Source organism: Mirounga angustirostris, unplaced genomic scaffold, assembly GCF_029215605.1.
Source record: "Mirounga angustirostris isolate CCGP_5_RB_7025 unplaced genomic scaffold, mMirAng1.0.hap1 SCAF_8, whole genome shotgun sequence".
In the NCBI taxonomy this organism is placed as follows: Eukaryota; Metazoa; Chordata; class Mammalia; order Carnivora; family Phocidae; genus Mirounga; species Mirounga angustirostris.
Window position 1 is genome coordinate 128,612,741 of NW_026991716.1, and position 17,497 is coordinate 128,630,237.

The window sequence follows — 17,497 nt, forward strand, 5'->3', positions numbered from 1 at the left end:
TGTTTTTCAGTGTCTGGAATGCTCGTTTTTATCATTTAGCATCAAGAAAGTATTTTCAGGATGGCTGTGCTTTTGCTAACCGGTTAAGTAAACATTCCAGATTTTTCTTTGAAAGGCATTTTTGTAAATGTATTTAAGTATTGATAGTTAATAAAGCCATTTGTTTTAATTCAGTGGAAAATAATTTTATTAAATCTTAAATAAAGCTGTGCAAACGATTTTCCTCCATTACAGTGTCTTTGGGGCTGCGTTAGTTATAATAAATGGAGCTATTGGAGACGTTTACTCAGCACACAAACTCCTCATTGTTAACCATGGCTGGCGTGTGCTGACAGCTGACCCTTAGAGAAATGTAACCCATAGTTAATGGTGGAAAGGGTGGCATTAACATAATTTTTTGGCAAGGACAAAGCCAGGGTTGCAGTGTTGCGTTCAACAGTGACTCCTTCATCAACAGTGTCTTATCGGAGGCCCAGACTCCGGGGGGGGCGGGGGGGATGCAGCCATATAATTGTGTTGTAGGTAACCAGAACCCTGTGTGAAATGGTTGCTTCTAAATAAAAAAGGAGAGGATTTCAGTTGCTGGTGGGTATGATTTTAAAAGGGGCCGAAGGAAGACTCTGAAAAGAGCTGCTGGTGTTTGATCAAAAATGACAGAGGAGAGGCGGCTTTTTTGACATTGACTCTAATGCACATTATGGTTTCTATAAGAGGGATCAGAATTAAAACATTTTCATTCTTCAGGGACCAATTCAGACAAAAATAGATTTGCTAATGCAAGACTTAAAAGTCAAGAATAAATTATAGGCCATGAAGTTTCTGTAAATTCATTTGCACATTGCCAAAGGTATTTCAAACAATTGGGGGAAATTTTTTGTCTCTTTCTGAAGACAGATCAAAGGTAGAATCAGAAAGTAATAGAAAATATCAAATAATTATTTTATATTAATGTTCATCCTTACAATGATAAACTCTTCCTCTGGCCTCAGGATTCTCTTTGATTTCTTCAAAAATAAATAAAATGATAAAATTGAATATAAATGATAAAATCAGATAATGTAAGATGAGCACTTACTACCTAGGTGCCAGGTAGGCAGTGTGCTAAATGCTTTACACGTGTCTTGTTTCTTTTTTCTAACAACCCCATCATTGCGGTTATTAATGTCCTCATTAAGCCTCATGGAAATTAAGTGATATTCCCAAGGTCATTCAACGAGTAAAAGATAGTACTGAGATTTGAACCCAGGTCTTTGGTTCTGCAGCCAGCAGTATTCCCTCTGTCACCCCTGGGCGACCCTCTGTCACCAGTGTCAGTGCTCTTAGCGGTATCTTCCCGAATCCATTAAATGATTACCCTAGGGCTCCTTTCCTCTCTCTCTCTCACAGAAGCGTGACTGTTGCTATTTATAGCACATCGTTAATTCTGTTCAATAGTCCTTCACATCAGTGCTTCTAGCAGTTTCTCTTCTATCAGCTGTGTTGGTCTCGGGTTCATGTGGGCATGGCATCCAGCTCCTCTGTGTTGGCCAGGTTCCCCACCTCCTCTCCACTCCAGGCCCACAGCCTGCCAAGACAGGCACCTCACTGGGCAGGGACCAGACTGTGTCTCTGCCTCAGATTCTCTGGAGGCTTCCTCCTCTCAGATCCTTGTGGCCCCTTAAAGTGTGTGTAGGGGTCAAATATGAGTGTCTCCAGGACTGACGGAATACCCTCTGGTTGTTTAAGTCAAGTGGGGTCTGGGGAAACTCTGGGGATGGAGGATTATGCTTTTATTTCCCCTTTTTACCTTGAAACAAGAGGTTCAACAGGACAACATGTACTAAGCATTGTTTACAGGAACAATATGTCCTGAAACTATAGGCTCTAAAAATTATTTTTTGAAAAGACTTGTGAGGACCCACAAAAGTTGGACAGCCCATGTGGCTTAGGGGGCAGCCCGTGAGCTGGCTGTGGCCCACTTCAGCTTTGGACCCCGAGCAGGTGCTCGCGGGGAACTGCCTGGTGGCCTTCTTAAGGCTGGGAGTCCTTCTGTGACCATCAGCTCGCCATCAACACTCCCCACGAGCACAACTTCGCTCGTGTTGTGCGATCTCTCACTAGAAATGGTGGGGGCGACCCCTGATTAACAGCAGCCTGAATTCCGTCTGTTTTATTTCTGGAAAACAAGGTGCAGCCTGAATTATGAAGTACACTAATTTGTGTTTTGTAGCTCGGTGGTTCTCAACTCTGGCAAGACATTAGAACCCTGCAAGAGCTGCAGAACTTTAGGAAATACTAAATGCTAAGTGACTTGTTTCAAATTAAAATCAGACTAGCTAAGGTTGGAGCCTGGCATCCACATTCTTAAAAATCATTGCAGGCAAGTGGAATGTGCAGTGGGGGTTGGAAACAAGTGAGCGGGCAGATGGAGAGACCGTGAAGGAGGGTTTTGCACCTGCTTCTAGTCCTGCTGGTCATACAGCTAGTACAGCTGGTAGTATGACTAGTGCTGCTAGCAAACGACTAGCTGCTTACTGGGTGCAGCTAGTGCTCTACGGATTTTTCGTAGAATGGAATTATCCTTGCCCACTCCTCATGGTAACTCGGAAGCTTCTTTCATTTTAATAGATGTGCACATGGACAGCTTTGAGGAGACAAAGCAATTTATTCAGAGTTGAACGAAGCTTGTTGGGGATAGTCTCTATTATAAAGTGAGATGAAGCCTGTTTCTGTAGGTATACATTGTATGTGGCTGTTCGTATCATTTATTGTATCATGGAAGACTTGGATTGCTCCTGTATGGTCAGCGTGCCTTGGCTGTGCCCACTGAAACCCAGCTATAAGATTATAACCAGTCAGGCATCTTCAGATTCCCGATCACAACCCCTGGCCTCCTAATTTTTAGGATTAGACTTCACATGAGTTTTCTAAAATGCTTCTTTGCTGCAGATAGTTTGTATGATGGCAGAAGTAGGTAGACGTTGATGGCATACAGCCCTGCAAAGACTCTGGCCATACATACATGCTTTAGTGAGTGTGCAAATTGTAACTCCCACGTACTTAGATTTAACACCTTTGCGCCCTTGCGCACGATCTCCCATGTTACATTTACCACCTCCCAGGGAGGTCTCCATCATGAAGGGCTAGATGCATAGGGTGAGATTTAGAACGTGTTGTAATTTAACTGGTTGCAAAGTCTCAGATCACCTGCTTTCTAGTCAGGACATTTAAGAAACCGTTAAACCGTGAGGATTTTGTTGGTGTTGGTTTTGGTGTATAGTTCTATAAATTTTAACCCACATACAGAGCCATGTAACCATGACCACCATCAGGATGTAGACCAGCCTTTGAACATGGAGTTCAAAGGCCCAGAGTGTGGTCTCAAAGAGTCCCTCCCGAGTCCTCCCCTTACCTCGGCAGCCTGGACAAGCTTGACTTTCTGTAAGAGGCTTAGCTCAATGCCACCCTGACCTAGCGATCTCTTGGCAGTTTGGAGATAGATCTTTCTACATGTGGGGTGTGCCTTTCCTTTTTTCCGAGTTTGACTAGATACCGTAACCCTTGATCCTCAAAGAAAAGACTTAAGACATGAAAAAGAGGCTGGAGTCAGAGCTCTGAAGATGTGAGTTACTTTCTGGAAAGAAATGAAATGATATGCCCCTCTCAGCCCCCCCAAAAAGAAAAGGTGCTGCCTCACAGGGTCCTGCCACCCAGGATCAGAAACTGGGGTTCCCGGGGCAAGTGGAGTTGGGTGGCAAGTAAGGGCTTGTCCTCTCTGCTGGCTCTAGAACCTTCAGCAGCCCTCCTCTATCTTTTCTTCCTGAATTTACATCTTGAACTCCAAGCCCAAAGGCCTGGAGGACTTTTGTTTGACTTCCTTCCCCACCTCGACACCCTCCATTTAGTCCCCCACGAGGCGAGCAGCAAGAGTCCCTCTGGTGCCTGGAAGCCGGTTCAGAGAGGTGCGCTTGGATAACAGGGCTTCTCCTTTGATCTCCACAGACAACAGGTTACCAGCTTCAGGTCTGAAGATTCTGACGGTTTTGTTTACTTTGCAGTATGAAAGCACAAGATCCTAGGATGAAAAGCTCTATCTATATACCAGAGAATAATAGAGTTAGACCCGAGGAGAATAAAAACCTGCTGTCTCCAACTAAGGAAATGTGTGTAGCTTTTCTTTTCCCTTTCTGTACCTCTGTTAAAAGCACAACCATTTACAGCCTCTGTGTTCTAATAAACCTACCTGTGGGTGGGCACTTGGGATCTGCTGGTGGAGACAACAACAGGGTCCATGGCACACGGACCAACAGGGGTCAGCCCTCTTCCTTTCTCTGTGCCGAAGGAAAGAAGTGAGGTCTTCTGTAAGGGAGGGAGGAGGGAAGGAAGAAGGGAAGGATGGGAGAAGGAAGAAAGGAAGGATATTTGCGCTAAGCCTCAATGATGGTGGTGAGGAAGAGCTTTTTCTGGCAGAGGAAAGAACTATTTGAGAAGGTCCCTAGCTAACAACAGGTCGGTGTGTTTTGGAGCCGAGAGAAGGCTGTTGTGGCTGGCGGTGGGTGTGTTTGGAGGGCAGGGCCTGGGTCATGTGGGGGTATAGACCATGGAAAGAGTTGACTATTTTGTTATTAGAGAAATAGATTTTAACAGAGGGCTGACATGGCCTGATGGGTAAGATTAAAAGATCCTTCTGGGTGCTGTATGTGTAGAGGAGAAAATTTGTAATCAGTGAAAAGACACAAGGGTTCTCCCAGATAGCCCAGAGGGGCTGGTGGGAAGTGATCAGATTTGAGTAATGTTTTGAAGGCTGAGCCAATGGGACTTGTGACTACGGTTGGTACAGATTGGGTAAGGGAAAGAGATGGATCAAGAATGATTCTTGGGCTTTGGAGCCCATAGGGGAAGGGATGTGTTGTGTGACCACATAAGGAGGATAGGGAGGTGCCAATTTGTGGTGGAGGGGGGAGGTGGGGAATTGCAGCAAATAAAGAGTTGTGTTTGGACTGGCAAAGTGTGAGATGCCCGTAGACATCCAGGCCGACATGCTAAGGAGTCAATGGGTAGCCGAGTCTGGAGTGTGAGGGAGCAGTCAGACATTCAAGTCATTCATTTTTTTTTTTTTCAAGTCATTCATTTTTAGGAAGTTTGTTTCTTATGGAAACTTCTAGTATTTTAGAAACACTTAGATGTTTGAGCTGTCTTTGATCCCTGAGACTGATACCTGGAGAACATGCAGTTTGCTGCAGTTTGATGGGATTTCTCCCATCCCTCCTGGGAGGACACACTCACAGGATGAGATGATGAGAACCTCCTGTAGCTCTACTGACTATATTATGTAGCGGTAGCTCTGAATATTAGCTCTGAATATTTCTCTAGACCACGGCGGTCATTTTTCTGGATTCTTTCATACACATCCTCTTTATTAAATCACATAAAGATCTCACTTCCTGTTTCTGTGTGTTCTCAGTGGAGTGCAGCACAATAATTAAGATCATTATGCATAGTCACATTTCAAAGTTTCCTGAAAATAACCCAATCATGCACATGCCAGGTGTTTGTGTGTCTTATACATAAAAATTGGGCCCTGTTGTCCCTTAACTATATACAACTAGCCCGTTACGGTACAATCATTGTGGACATCAAGTGGGTGATACAGATCAGAAGACTACAAAGAAGAAGGGATGGCTGATGCCCCAGTATGGAAGAAGGAAAAAACCCTATAAGCCCAAACCCACTTATTTGTTATGTTTTGGATAAGTTTCCCCATTTGAACTGTCTTAAGTTCTACTTCTCCCTTTTGAAAAAAAGTTTATTAATATATTTAATCTCTGCACCCAACGTGGGGCTCGAACTCATGACCCTGAGATCAAGAGTTGCATGCTCTTCTGATTGAACCAGCCAGGTGCCCTGTGCTTCTTTTTATTTCAATTTCCTAAGTCACTTTTGCATTCTCCTAAAAAAGCACCTTTCATCTACTTCAACTGGGACATTTACCTTGTTCCTTAAGCCACTGTTCTCTCTAGGTATCCTTATGTTTCCAATATTGTCCTTATTTTGTTGTATTAGAAAGGTTAGTTGTCTTCAGTTTTTGTGAAGATGATTTCCCCTGACTGACAAGTGTTATCTACCTGGAGGGGAGCCTCTGAATATACTGAGTTCATCACTGGCTCCCCGCTGTGCTCACATGTGTTGCCAGGTCGGTGCCTGAGTTGCGGGGTCAAGGCCTGGGCTGTGTTGTCGGTATCCGGGATCTGCAAAAGCCGGTAGGTAGGCTTTTCAGATGAGCAGCAGATGCCCAGGCACACTCTGGAAAAAATAGTCTTCTGTCTTTTCTGCAGTTTAACAGGGTGTGACCCTGAGCAAATTACTGGATTTCTCTAGACTTCTGTTCCCTTCTCTGTAAGTGAGGATAATTATAACCCACCTCGGATATTTGAATTAAGTGAAAACCTGGAAAGCGCTGAGCAGATTACCTTGCTACATAAAAGGAACTTAGTGACCTTTAGTTTCCATCCTGACCCCTCTGAGTCTTTATTTCATCAGGCAACAATAATCATGTACTCTGAAAATACGCAAGCCAGTAAGTGGCTATTCATAAAGACAGATCAAGCTTCCAACACAAGCGAGACTGAAAAGACCAAGGGAAATCAACAGTCAAGACAAAGTGGAGAATAGTGCAGTGGTTCTCAAAGTATGGTTCCAGGACCTGCAGCATCAGCATCACCTGGGAAGTTGTGAGATGCAAATTCTCAGAGACACTGTGGACCCAGGCAATCTGTGTTTCCATAAGCTCTACAGGTAATTCTGATGCACACTGAGGTTTGAGAACCACTGGTCTAAAGTAAGCTCAACAGATACTGGGTGAACGATAGTGGTGCGTATTTCTGCATGCGTATGTGTGCACACACACCAACGTATGTAGTGTTTGTAACTGCTGAAACTATAATCGAGCATGGCGATATCAACAAAATCCCAGCAAACTGGCAATTAATTACCCATTGTTCTTTGGTACAGTTGTCTAAATAGAGATATACCTAGGATGCTTGTTTTCAATGACTTTGCACTAAAATCACTTTGGTTTTAAAAGTATTGATTCATCAACTTTCTTCTTTTTTTTCCCTAGGAAATTCCACTTACTTGGATGATCATGGACCACCTCCTAGTAAGGTAAGGTCTTTGCCTGTGGCATAAATCCCCCTTTTCTTTTCTCTGTCCCTACAGCCTCCAACAACCCCAACCGGAGCCTCCTGGCCCTGAATTGTTGAGAGGAAAATAGTAGATGACAGATGTCAAGTTCATCTTTGACTTAGAGTGAGGAGAAAAACCTATAAACAGTTTTGGCCTGATTTTTAAGGGTCAGAATAGTCCAGTGACATACTAGTGTAGTTCTCCACCACTATTTACTCTCTTATGCTCAATGAACACCAAATGTCAATATACCACAAAACGAGAAAAATAAAGACAGTCTTGGACCACTTAAGATGATGACCTGCAAAGTAGAGTTTTAAGCACCCACTCACCTTAGATGCTGTAAATTTACCCCAAAGTCGGCTTTTGAGCTTGTGAGATTTGAAGAAGTACTCTACTATTTTTATAAGACTATGAGCTTCAGAATAAAGTTATTTCTGGGTACATCACTGGCTCTACCACTTTCACTGTATGACGTTGGACAAATTACTTAATACTACGAGCCTCAGTTTTTTGATGTGCAAAGTGGGATTAGCAGTACCACCCACAGGACATCTAAAAGGATCAAATGCACTGATATATGACATTCAGCACCTGGCGTGCAACAAGCGTTAAATAAACAGTGGCTCGTGTTAACTAGACTGGAGGAACATTAAAATTATTGATGAATGGTCCAGTAGTATTTATCACAGTTGTTTCACTACCACTTGGCCCACTGCACATATATTGGGTTCGTGTGATGCCATGAGCACTGGGAATACAAATAGGAAACAAAACAAGAGCAACAGAACAAAATAGCCCCTATCCTGAAGGAACAAAAGAATATGGAAGTTTGATACCATCCACGGATAAGAACCATGTCTAGCTCCACTTGGCATCCTCACATCCTTGCAGGAGCACATCGTGACTATTCATTAAATTTCACTGAATTGGACCATGGAATCCAGAGCTGGAATCTGAATTAGCTCTCCTGGCTCCCAGCCCAGGTTCCTTCCACTCGGCCAGTGTTCTCAAACTTGAGCTTGCATCAGGGTTTCCTGGAGGCTTATTAAAATACGGATGGCTGGGCCCAGACCCCTGAGTGTCTTGATTCTGTAGGTCTGGGGTAGAACCTGTGAACTTGCGTTTTTAACAAGCTCCCAAGTGATGCTGATGGTGCTGTTCTCGGGACCATGTTTGCGAACCATTGCTTTAAAGGCCATGAATCTAAAGAAAACAATGTCCCTGGACAGTTTCTGTGTTGTTTTTACTGCTGATAGCCTAGAGAGAGTGGTATGGCTTATTATATAAAGGCTACTTATTAATGTAATGGTGACTCACTATTGTAACTCTTCTAACAGTGAAAACAAATTTTCTTTGGTCAATAACCTGCCTGGAAGGGAAGATGAGTGGGGGTGAGGGAGAAGAATGGTGTGGATGGCCTGCTAGGTTCCGGCACCACTAACTATACTTCTCTCCCAAGTGGGGCCAAGTGAACCTTCCCTACCCTCTCTGCTCTGCAGGAAAAGGGGGTGAGGTTGGCTCTGTGGGACACATCAGCTGTGTCTCTCAGTGGCATGTTGGGATATTATTTGGGGTTTTGGGCTTGATAAATGGGGTTTTACCTAGTGAGGAGACCCAGGCCCACTTTATATAAACTTGCCTTCTTGAACTCAATCCTTGGTGACTGGCTTGGGACCACGTCCTTAATCTGCCTAGGGTCCTTGCTCTTGCTGAGTTGGCCATCCTGCCTGCCTCTTTACTAGTATTCTTGGTGCCTGGATTCTGTGTTTGCTGGACTTTCTTCCCTTCCCCCTGTGGAGCTTGCCCTGCTTCTGTCTCCCTCTGCCTCTGTGGTCTGGTCTTCACCCTCCCTCTTCCCCTCCCCCCAGCCAAAGCTCCCTGTGACACCCAGAAACGATCAGGTCATATCAGATCATTTTAGACCACTTTCAGACTGAATGCATTTTTATCAATTCTATTCCAAGTTCAAAATTGTCAACCAGCAGAATGAGACAGATTCTTTTACTATAACTGTATTTTCATTATCTAGGAGTGGGGTAGCAAAAACACTCTTTTGACTTTCTAAGCAGTAGCCAAAATAAGAATACAAAAATGAGTAAAAATAATGTTGGTATGTTAACATCTTTTCATCCATGCTTATTACTTCTGCCAGGGTGGAAATGAATCCCAGAAGTGATAAAGTCAGACTTCCAGATAAAGATCCCTTGAATGTCCCCCGAAGTGGGGTCTTGGTTAGTTCGGTGTATAGACCTCTGGGGTCTCCAGGGACATGGTGGCATCCAGAGGAGATGGACTCACACGTGTGTGGCCTCTAGAATGAACTCCCAGCCTGGCACGGGAAAGCAAGACTGAGGGCAGACCCACCGTTTTCATATTTGTTTAGCATTCAGAAATAACTTTCTGATGCCAAGATCGAAAGAGCTGTGATCTAGATAAAATAAGGTTTTTAAGCCCTGAAAATGTACTGAGGTTTACAGGCGAGTTCTCATTTTATTAAAAGTTCATTCCACGAGTTTCACATTCCACAAGTAATAGCCATTTAGGGAACGGGGTGTGTGCCCAGGGCTTCCTTCTTGCCAACATTTTCATAAAAAAGAACCAACATGCCTCTAATTTTTTACTTATTTTTAAAATCCACTTTAACCTCACAGCTCACCTTCATTTTTAATCTAAGTCATTTTTTAAAGGTAGATGTTAATATTTTCTTTTGTGAACCACTTTTTACTACCACTTTGTGTGCGTGCAGAACGCATGGCTTAAGGTTAGAGCCCTGCTAAGAATGAACACGTAGATCTCTATTGAATGCATTAGAAAGATATTTTTGAGAACAAAAATAGGCATGCAGCATCCAGGATCGTGCGATCACACTTCTTATAAAGTTGTGTGTATAGGATATGTGTGTACAGAGAAAAGCCTGGAAGGATAATAGTGTTTTCTCTGGATGATGAGATTCAAGAGATTTTTACTCTTTTCTTTATACCTTTTTTTTTTTTTTTGGTATATTTTTTGAGTTCGTTAAAGTAATGCCCGCTCAACCTAAAGATCAGGGTGGGAGGGATGGAGGGGGGATGTCCTTATGCAAGAGAAGATTAGGGTGGGCCTGGAAAGCCTGTGGTGCTCGGGCCTCTGCAGTAGCATCTGCAGCTTCATGACACCCGAGAGCAGCCTGATCTCTGAAGGTTGAACCCCCAGCCTGGCACTGCTTCACTTCACTTGGACCGTGGGTCCCCACGCAACCAGCTAGAGACGGCAATGATAAATTCAGGTGGTAGCAAATAGGATGTAGTAACTGTTTCGCATATGTTGGGTTCCCAAATCTGATAAATAAAGAGAGCTGGTCTAAGCAATTCAAGGAAAATAAAACCACTACCCATAGCTGATGTCTATCCTTTCCGATGGGGCAAGCACTCTGCTAAGCACTTTGCGTGCGAGTTTAGTCTCAGTAAAACCCTATAGAAGAGGGAGTCATTTTTTAAAATTGAACTATAGTTGACATACAATATGATATTAGTTTCAGGTGTACAACCTAGTGATTGAAATTTATATACATTATGCAATGCTCACCATGTAAGTGTAGTTACCTTCTATCACCATGCAAAGTTATGCCAGTATTATTGACTTATATTCTTTGTGCTGAACTTTACATACCCGTGACTTATTTATTTTATAGTTGGAAGTTTATACCTCTTAATCCCCTTCACTGATTTCACCCCTTTCTCCACCCTCTCCCTCTGGCAACTACTAGTTGATTCTTTGTATTTAGAGTCTGTTTTTGTTTTGTTTGTTTAATTATTTGGATTTTAGATTCTACATATAAGTGAAATTATATAGTATCTGTCTTTGTCTGACTTATTTCACTTTCACTTAACAGAATACCCTCTACGTCCATCCATATCACACACGGCAAGATTTCATTTTTTTTTTATGGCTGAGTAATATTTCTGTGTGTGATTATGTGTGTGTGTGTGTGTGTACACATATAGATCACATTTTCTTTACCTATATATCTATATATGGACACAGGTCGCTTCCATATCTTGGCTATTGTAAATAATGCTGCAGTGAACACAGGGGTGCATATACCTTTTCAAATTAGTGTTTTTGTTTTCTTTAAATAAATATCCAGAACTGGAATTGCTGGATCATATGATATTTCTATTTTTAATTTTTTGAGGACCCTACATACTGTTTTCTATAGTGGCTGCACCAATTTACATTCCCACCAACAAGGCACAAGGGTTTCCTTATCTCCACATCCCCACCAACACTTGTTATTTCTTGTCTTTTTGGTACTAGTCATTCTGACTGGTGTGAGGTGTTATCTTATTGTGGTTTTGATTTGTATTTCCCTGATGATTAGTGGTGTTGAGCATTTTTTCATGTGTCTGTTGGTCATCTGTATGTTCTCTTTGGAAAAATGTCTATTCAAGCCCTCTATTTTTAAATTGGATTCTTTGTTTTTTGGTGTTGAGTTGTATGCATTCTTTATATGCTTTGGATATTTACCCCTTATTAGATATATCATTTGTGAATAATATCTTCTCTCATTCACTAAGTTGTCTTTTTATTTTGTTGGGTTTTTGTTTTTGTTTTTGCTGTGCAAAAGGTTTTTAGTTTGTTATAGTGCCAATTAATTTTTGCTTTTGCTGCCCTTGCCTGAGAAGACAGATCCAAAAAAAATATTGCTAATGCTGACACCCAAGAATCTACTGCCTATGTCTTCTTTTAGGAGTCTTATGGTTTCAGGTCTTACATTTAGGTCTTTAATCCAATCTGAGTTTGTGTTTGTGTATGGTGTCAGAAAGTAGTCCACTTTCTTTCTTTTGCATGTAGCTATCCAGTTTTCCCAGCACCATTTGTTGAAGAGATGTCTTTTCTCCAATGTGTATTCTTGTCTCCTGCATTGTAGATTAATGGACCATATCATGGTGGGTTCATTTCTGGGCTCTTGACTCTGTTTCATTGATCTGTGTGTCTGTTTTTATGCTAGTACCATACTGTTTTGATTACTGTAGTTTTATAGGATAGTTTGAGATCCAGGAGTGTGATGCCTTCACTTTGTTCTTCTTTCTCAAGATTGCTTTAGCTATTCAAGGTCCTTGTGGTTCTATATAAATTTTAGGATTATTTGTTCTAGCTCTGTGAAAAATGCTGTTGGTATTTTGATAGAGATTGCTTTGGGTAGTGTGGACATTTTAACAATATTAATTCTTCTAATCCATGAGCATGGTATATTTTCCCTTCAATTACCTCATTTCCAATTTCATTCATCAGTGTCTTATAACTTTCAGAGTACAAGTCTTTCACCTCCTTGGTTAACTTTATTCCTTTGTATTTTACTCTTTGATGTAATTGTAAATGGGATTATTTTCTTAAGTTCTCTTTCTGTTAGTTCATTCTTAGAATATAGAAACATAACAGCATTCCGTATAGTAATTTGTATCCTGTAACTTTACTGAATTTGTTTATTAGTTCTGGTAGTGTTTTGGTGCGGTTTCAGAGCTTTCTATATATATTATCTTGTCATCTGAAAATAGTGAAACTATTAGTGAGACTTCCTCCTTACCAATTTGGATGCCTTTTATTTCTTTTCCTTGTCTCATTGCTGTGGCTAGGACTTCCAATACTGTGTTGAATAAAATTGGATATAGCAGGCATCTTTGTCTTGTTCCTGATCTTAGAGGAAAAGCTTGTAGCTTTTCATTGTTGAATATATTAGTTGTGGATTTGTCTTATATGCATTTTTTACGTTGTGGTGTGTTCCCTCTATACCCACTTTGTTGAGAATTTTTATCATGAACAGATGTTGGATTTTGTCAAATGCTTTTTCTGCATCTATTGTGATGATCATAAGATTTTTATCCTTCATTTTGTTAATGTAGTGTATCACATGGATTGAGTTGCAGATATTAAACCATCCTTGCATCCTTGAAATAAATCCCACTTGATCAGGGTGATCACTTGATCCTTTTAATTATTGCTGAATTTGGTTTGCTAATATTTTGTTGAGGAATTTTGCATCTATGTTCATCAGAGATACTGGCTTATAATTTTTTCTTGTAGTGTCTTTGTCTGGTTTTGGCATCAGGGTGATGCTGTCCTATAGAATAAATTTGGAAGCATTCCTTCCTCTTCAATTTTTTTGGAATAGTTTGAGAAGGATAGGTATTAACTCCTCCTTAAATGTTTGATAGAATTTACTTGTGAAGCATCTGGTCTTGGACTTTTGTTTCATGGGAGTTTTTCAATTTCTGACTCAATTCCATTATTAGTAACTAGTCTGTTCAGATTTTCAATTTCTTTCTGATTCAGTCTTGGAAGATTGTATTTTTTTAATTTTTATTTTATTTTATTTTTTATTTTATAATGTTATGTTGGTCACCATACAATACATCATTAGTTTTTGATGTAGTGATCCATGATTCATTTTTTTCGTATAACACCCAGTGCTCCATGCAGTATGTGCCCTCCTTAATACCCATCACTGGGCTAACCCATCCCCCCACCCCCCTCCCCTCTAAAACCCTCAGTTTGTTTATAAGAGCCCATAGTCTGTCATGGTTCATCTCTCCCTCCAATTTCCCCCCCTTCATTTTCCCCTTCCTTTTTCTAATGTCCTCCATGTTATTCCTTATGTTCCACAAATTTGTGAAACCATATGATAATTGACTCTCTCTGCTTGACTTATTTCACTTAGCATATTCTCCTCCAGTCCCATCCATGTTGATGTAAAAGTTGGGTATTCATCCTTTCTGATGGCTGAGTAATATTCCATTGTATATATGGACCACATCTTCTTGATCCATTCATCCTTTGAAGGGCATCTCGGCTCTTTCCACAGTTTGGCTATTGCGGACTTGCTGCTATGAACATTGGGGTGCTAATGGCCCTTCTTTTCACTACATCTGTGTCTTTGGGGTAAATACCCAGTAGTGCGATTGCTGGGTCATAGGGTAGCTCTATTTTTAATTTTTTGAGGCACCTCCACACTGTTTTCCAAAGTGGCTGTACCAACTTGCACTCCCACCAACAGTGTCAGAGGGTTCCCCTTTCTCCACAACCTCTCCAAATTTGTTGTTTCTTGCCTTGCCTATTTTTGCCATTCTAACTGGTGTAAGGTGGTATCTCAATGTGGTTTTGATTTTTTTTTTAAGATTTTATTTATTTGAGAGAGAGAGAGCATGAGTGGGGGGTGGGGAGAGGGAGAAGCAGGCTCCCCACTGAGCAGGGAGTGTGATGAAGGGCTGGATCCCAGGACCCTGGGATCATGACCTGAGCGAAAGGCAAACACTTATCCAAATGAGCCACCCAGGTGCCCCAGAAGATTGTATGTTTTATCTCTTTCTTTGAGGTTGTCCAATTGGTTGGCCTATAATTTTTTATACTAGTCTCTTATAATCCTTTGTATGTCTCTGGTATTGATTGTTACCTGTTTTTGATTTCTGATTTTATTTATTTGAGTTCTCTTTTTTTTCTTGTTGAGTTTGGCAAAAGGCTTATTAATTTTGTTTATCTCTTCAAAGAACCAGCTCTAAGTTTATGATCTTTTCTATTGTTTTTTTAGTCTCTATTTTATTTCTTTCCACTCTGATCTTTATTATTTTCTTACTTCTATTTATTTGGGGCTCTGTTTGTTCTTCTTTTTCTAGTTCCTTTAGGGGTAAGTTTAGATTGTTCATTTGAGATTTTTCTTGTTTCTCAAGTTAGGCCTGTATTGCTATAAACTTCCCTTTTAGAACTGCTTTTGCTGTGTCCCAAAGATTTTGGAATGTTGTGTTTCCATTTTCATTTGTCTCAAGCTATTTTTTGATTTCCAAGAGAGGAAGTAATTTTTTAATATTTATTTTACAGATGAGGGAACTAGTTCATAGAGAGGCTGAATAACTTGCCAAAGGTCTTGCACTAAGTATTGGACCTGGGATTCTAACCCAGGGCTGTGTAGCTCCAGGGTCTATTTTAACCTTTTCAAGATTACCTATTTAAGTAGAAATATAATAATTTTTTAACTTATTTCTGGAATTTTACTCTTTCATATAGTTATCTGGTAGCTTAACTAGTACAATAGGGTTTTAATTCTCAGTATACCAGAAAAAAATAGTCATCACCATTTACTATCCAGGTCCAGTGGACCCTTTAAACATTTTTTATCAAACCAGCAAATTTTTAATTTCTACCTCATCTTTTCCCTTCTAGTCACTTTCATATACATACCTACCTTCAGCATTTGTCCACTTATAAACTGAATATATAACACATTTTGGAGTACAAATATCATAAAAGGTGAAAGAACACTGTCCCACATTCATTTAGCAAAATGGGACGGTCCAGGTTCTTGTTGCAAAATATTGTTTGACAAAGTCCTTCGTCTTGATGACCAACTGCATGAAAACACCATATATATAAATATATATAAATGTAATTAATTAATTTAAAAACATAATAAATTTTGTCCTTAGACATATATTGTTCCCTTATCAACTATTGAATTTGAGAGAATTAATCCAGGATGTCATCATCTGAAGGCTCAGAATCTGCTTTTCCCTTTCATGATCAATATCATTGTCATCATTAGAATCTCGAGTGTTGCTGTCTCACTCTAGCATTCATCTCTGGTTCCTCCAAGGCTTGTGAAACCTCTCCCTCTGTCAGTTTTCTTCTCTTTGTCATTATAGGCAGGAACAAAAATTCCAAACTCTTCACTCTAATGAAAGTTAAAAGCAAACTACAAAGATGGTGTCTCCAGTCTTCTTTTATCTTTTGGAAAGATGGTGCAATCCTTGGGCAACACAGTAAAATATAAAGAACAATGCAGTAGTGATGATGTATTTCCCCAGTGGATTGCTCTTCTAGGCCTACCCTGTTCAGGACAGTAGCCATTAGGCTCATGCAGCTATTGAAATTAAATTAATTAAAATTTTTTTTAAAATTCAGTTTCTCACTTGCACTGACTACATATTAAATTCTTTGCAGCTCTCTGGCTAGTGGCTACTGTATTGGACAGCACAGAATAGAACATTCCGATAATCACTAAACAGCATTGTAGTTAAAGCCATTCCATCATTCTTCCATTTTTCTACCACTTTAGTCTTTTTAAAGCATATTTGGGAATAATTGATGCATAATTTGTAGGTAATTATTCTAGGATGATGAAAAAGGAAGTGTCTCAAGAGAGAGAAAAAATAAAATCATTAAGATCCCATAGTGGATCTTAAATTTTTTAAAGAGGCCGGTAGACCTTATTATATGGTAATTATATTATATCTACTATTATAATTATGATTATGTAATTATAATAATATGGACCTATTTGACAGTAACTGCAGGGTAGAATGAGTTTTATTCTCTTTATTGAAAAATAAGATATGTTTTCTTTGGAACATTCTAAGAAAGAATGAAGTCAAGAAATATTAATACACAGGGGTGCCTGGGTGATGCAGTCAGTTAAGCCTCTGACTCTTGCTTTTGGCTCAGGTCATGTTCTCTGGCTCATGAGATCGAGCCCCACAATGGGCTCTGTGCTCAGCATGGAGGCTGCTTGTCCCTCTCCCTCTGCTCCTCCCCCTGCTCACTCTCTCTGTCTCTCTCAAATAAATAAATTAATAAAATGTTAAAAAAAAGAAATGTTAATACACACAAATAGTTAGAACTGTTCAAAAAAACCCCAAATCCTAAAAAACTAAAATTGGGTGCAGTGGATTCTGATGATACATAGAGGGTTAAGATATATTGTTGATGCCTGCATTTGTATATAAAAGTATTGTGATATATAAGATAATACTTACATACAATTTTTTCTATATAAAGTAATGTGTTAGGTAGTATCAGTATTCAAAATTCTATTTAAAAATGGGTTCATTAGAAGAGGTTTTACAATTTATTATGCTGAGCAAGCAATCTTCAAATGAATGAGAAGTAGTGATATTAATTGAAATGACATTTCTATAATACATAGTGGTGTCTGGCAGTGAACAATTGCTCAGTAAAGGTTAGTCCTTTTTACCTCCCAAGGCACCCCAGAAGCTAATTTCCCTTTAGTATCAATAAATTTTTGAATGCCTACTTATGCAAGGGATTGGGAAGACAAAAAATATAGTTGAAGATAATTTCTGCCATCTAATACTTTACAATCTATTTGCATCTCGAGGTTTTAAAGAATCAAAAAGTATGGGAGCACATAGTTCTGCGATTGAGATATTCTTGAGTGTAAATGATCCTATACAGACAGCCATTCATTCATCCAAGCATTATTTATGCAGTAAATTTGTGTTGGGCTCGGTGCTGAGGCTGTAAGACTGCAGAAGGCACAGAACCTGCCCTCAAGGAGCTTAGA

General features: G+C 40.2%; 1 protein-coding gene across 3 annotated transcripts in view; it reads left to right on the forward strand.

Annotated features, from left to right (window-relative positions):
- Positions 1 to 17,497, forward strand: part of UST (uronyl 2-sulfotransferase) — a 331,357-nt gene that overhangs the window by 110,354 nt on the left and 203,506 nt on the right. For all 3 annotated transcript variants that reach the window (XM_045865722.3, XM_064598203.1, XM_045865721.3), the window contains exon 2: positions 7,100 to 7,143. In XM_045865722.3, the coding sequence (XP_045721678.1) occupies positions 7,100 to 7,143 (44 nt within the window). The remainder of the gene's footprint in view (positions 1 to 7,099; positions 7,144 to 17,497) is intronic.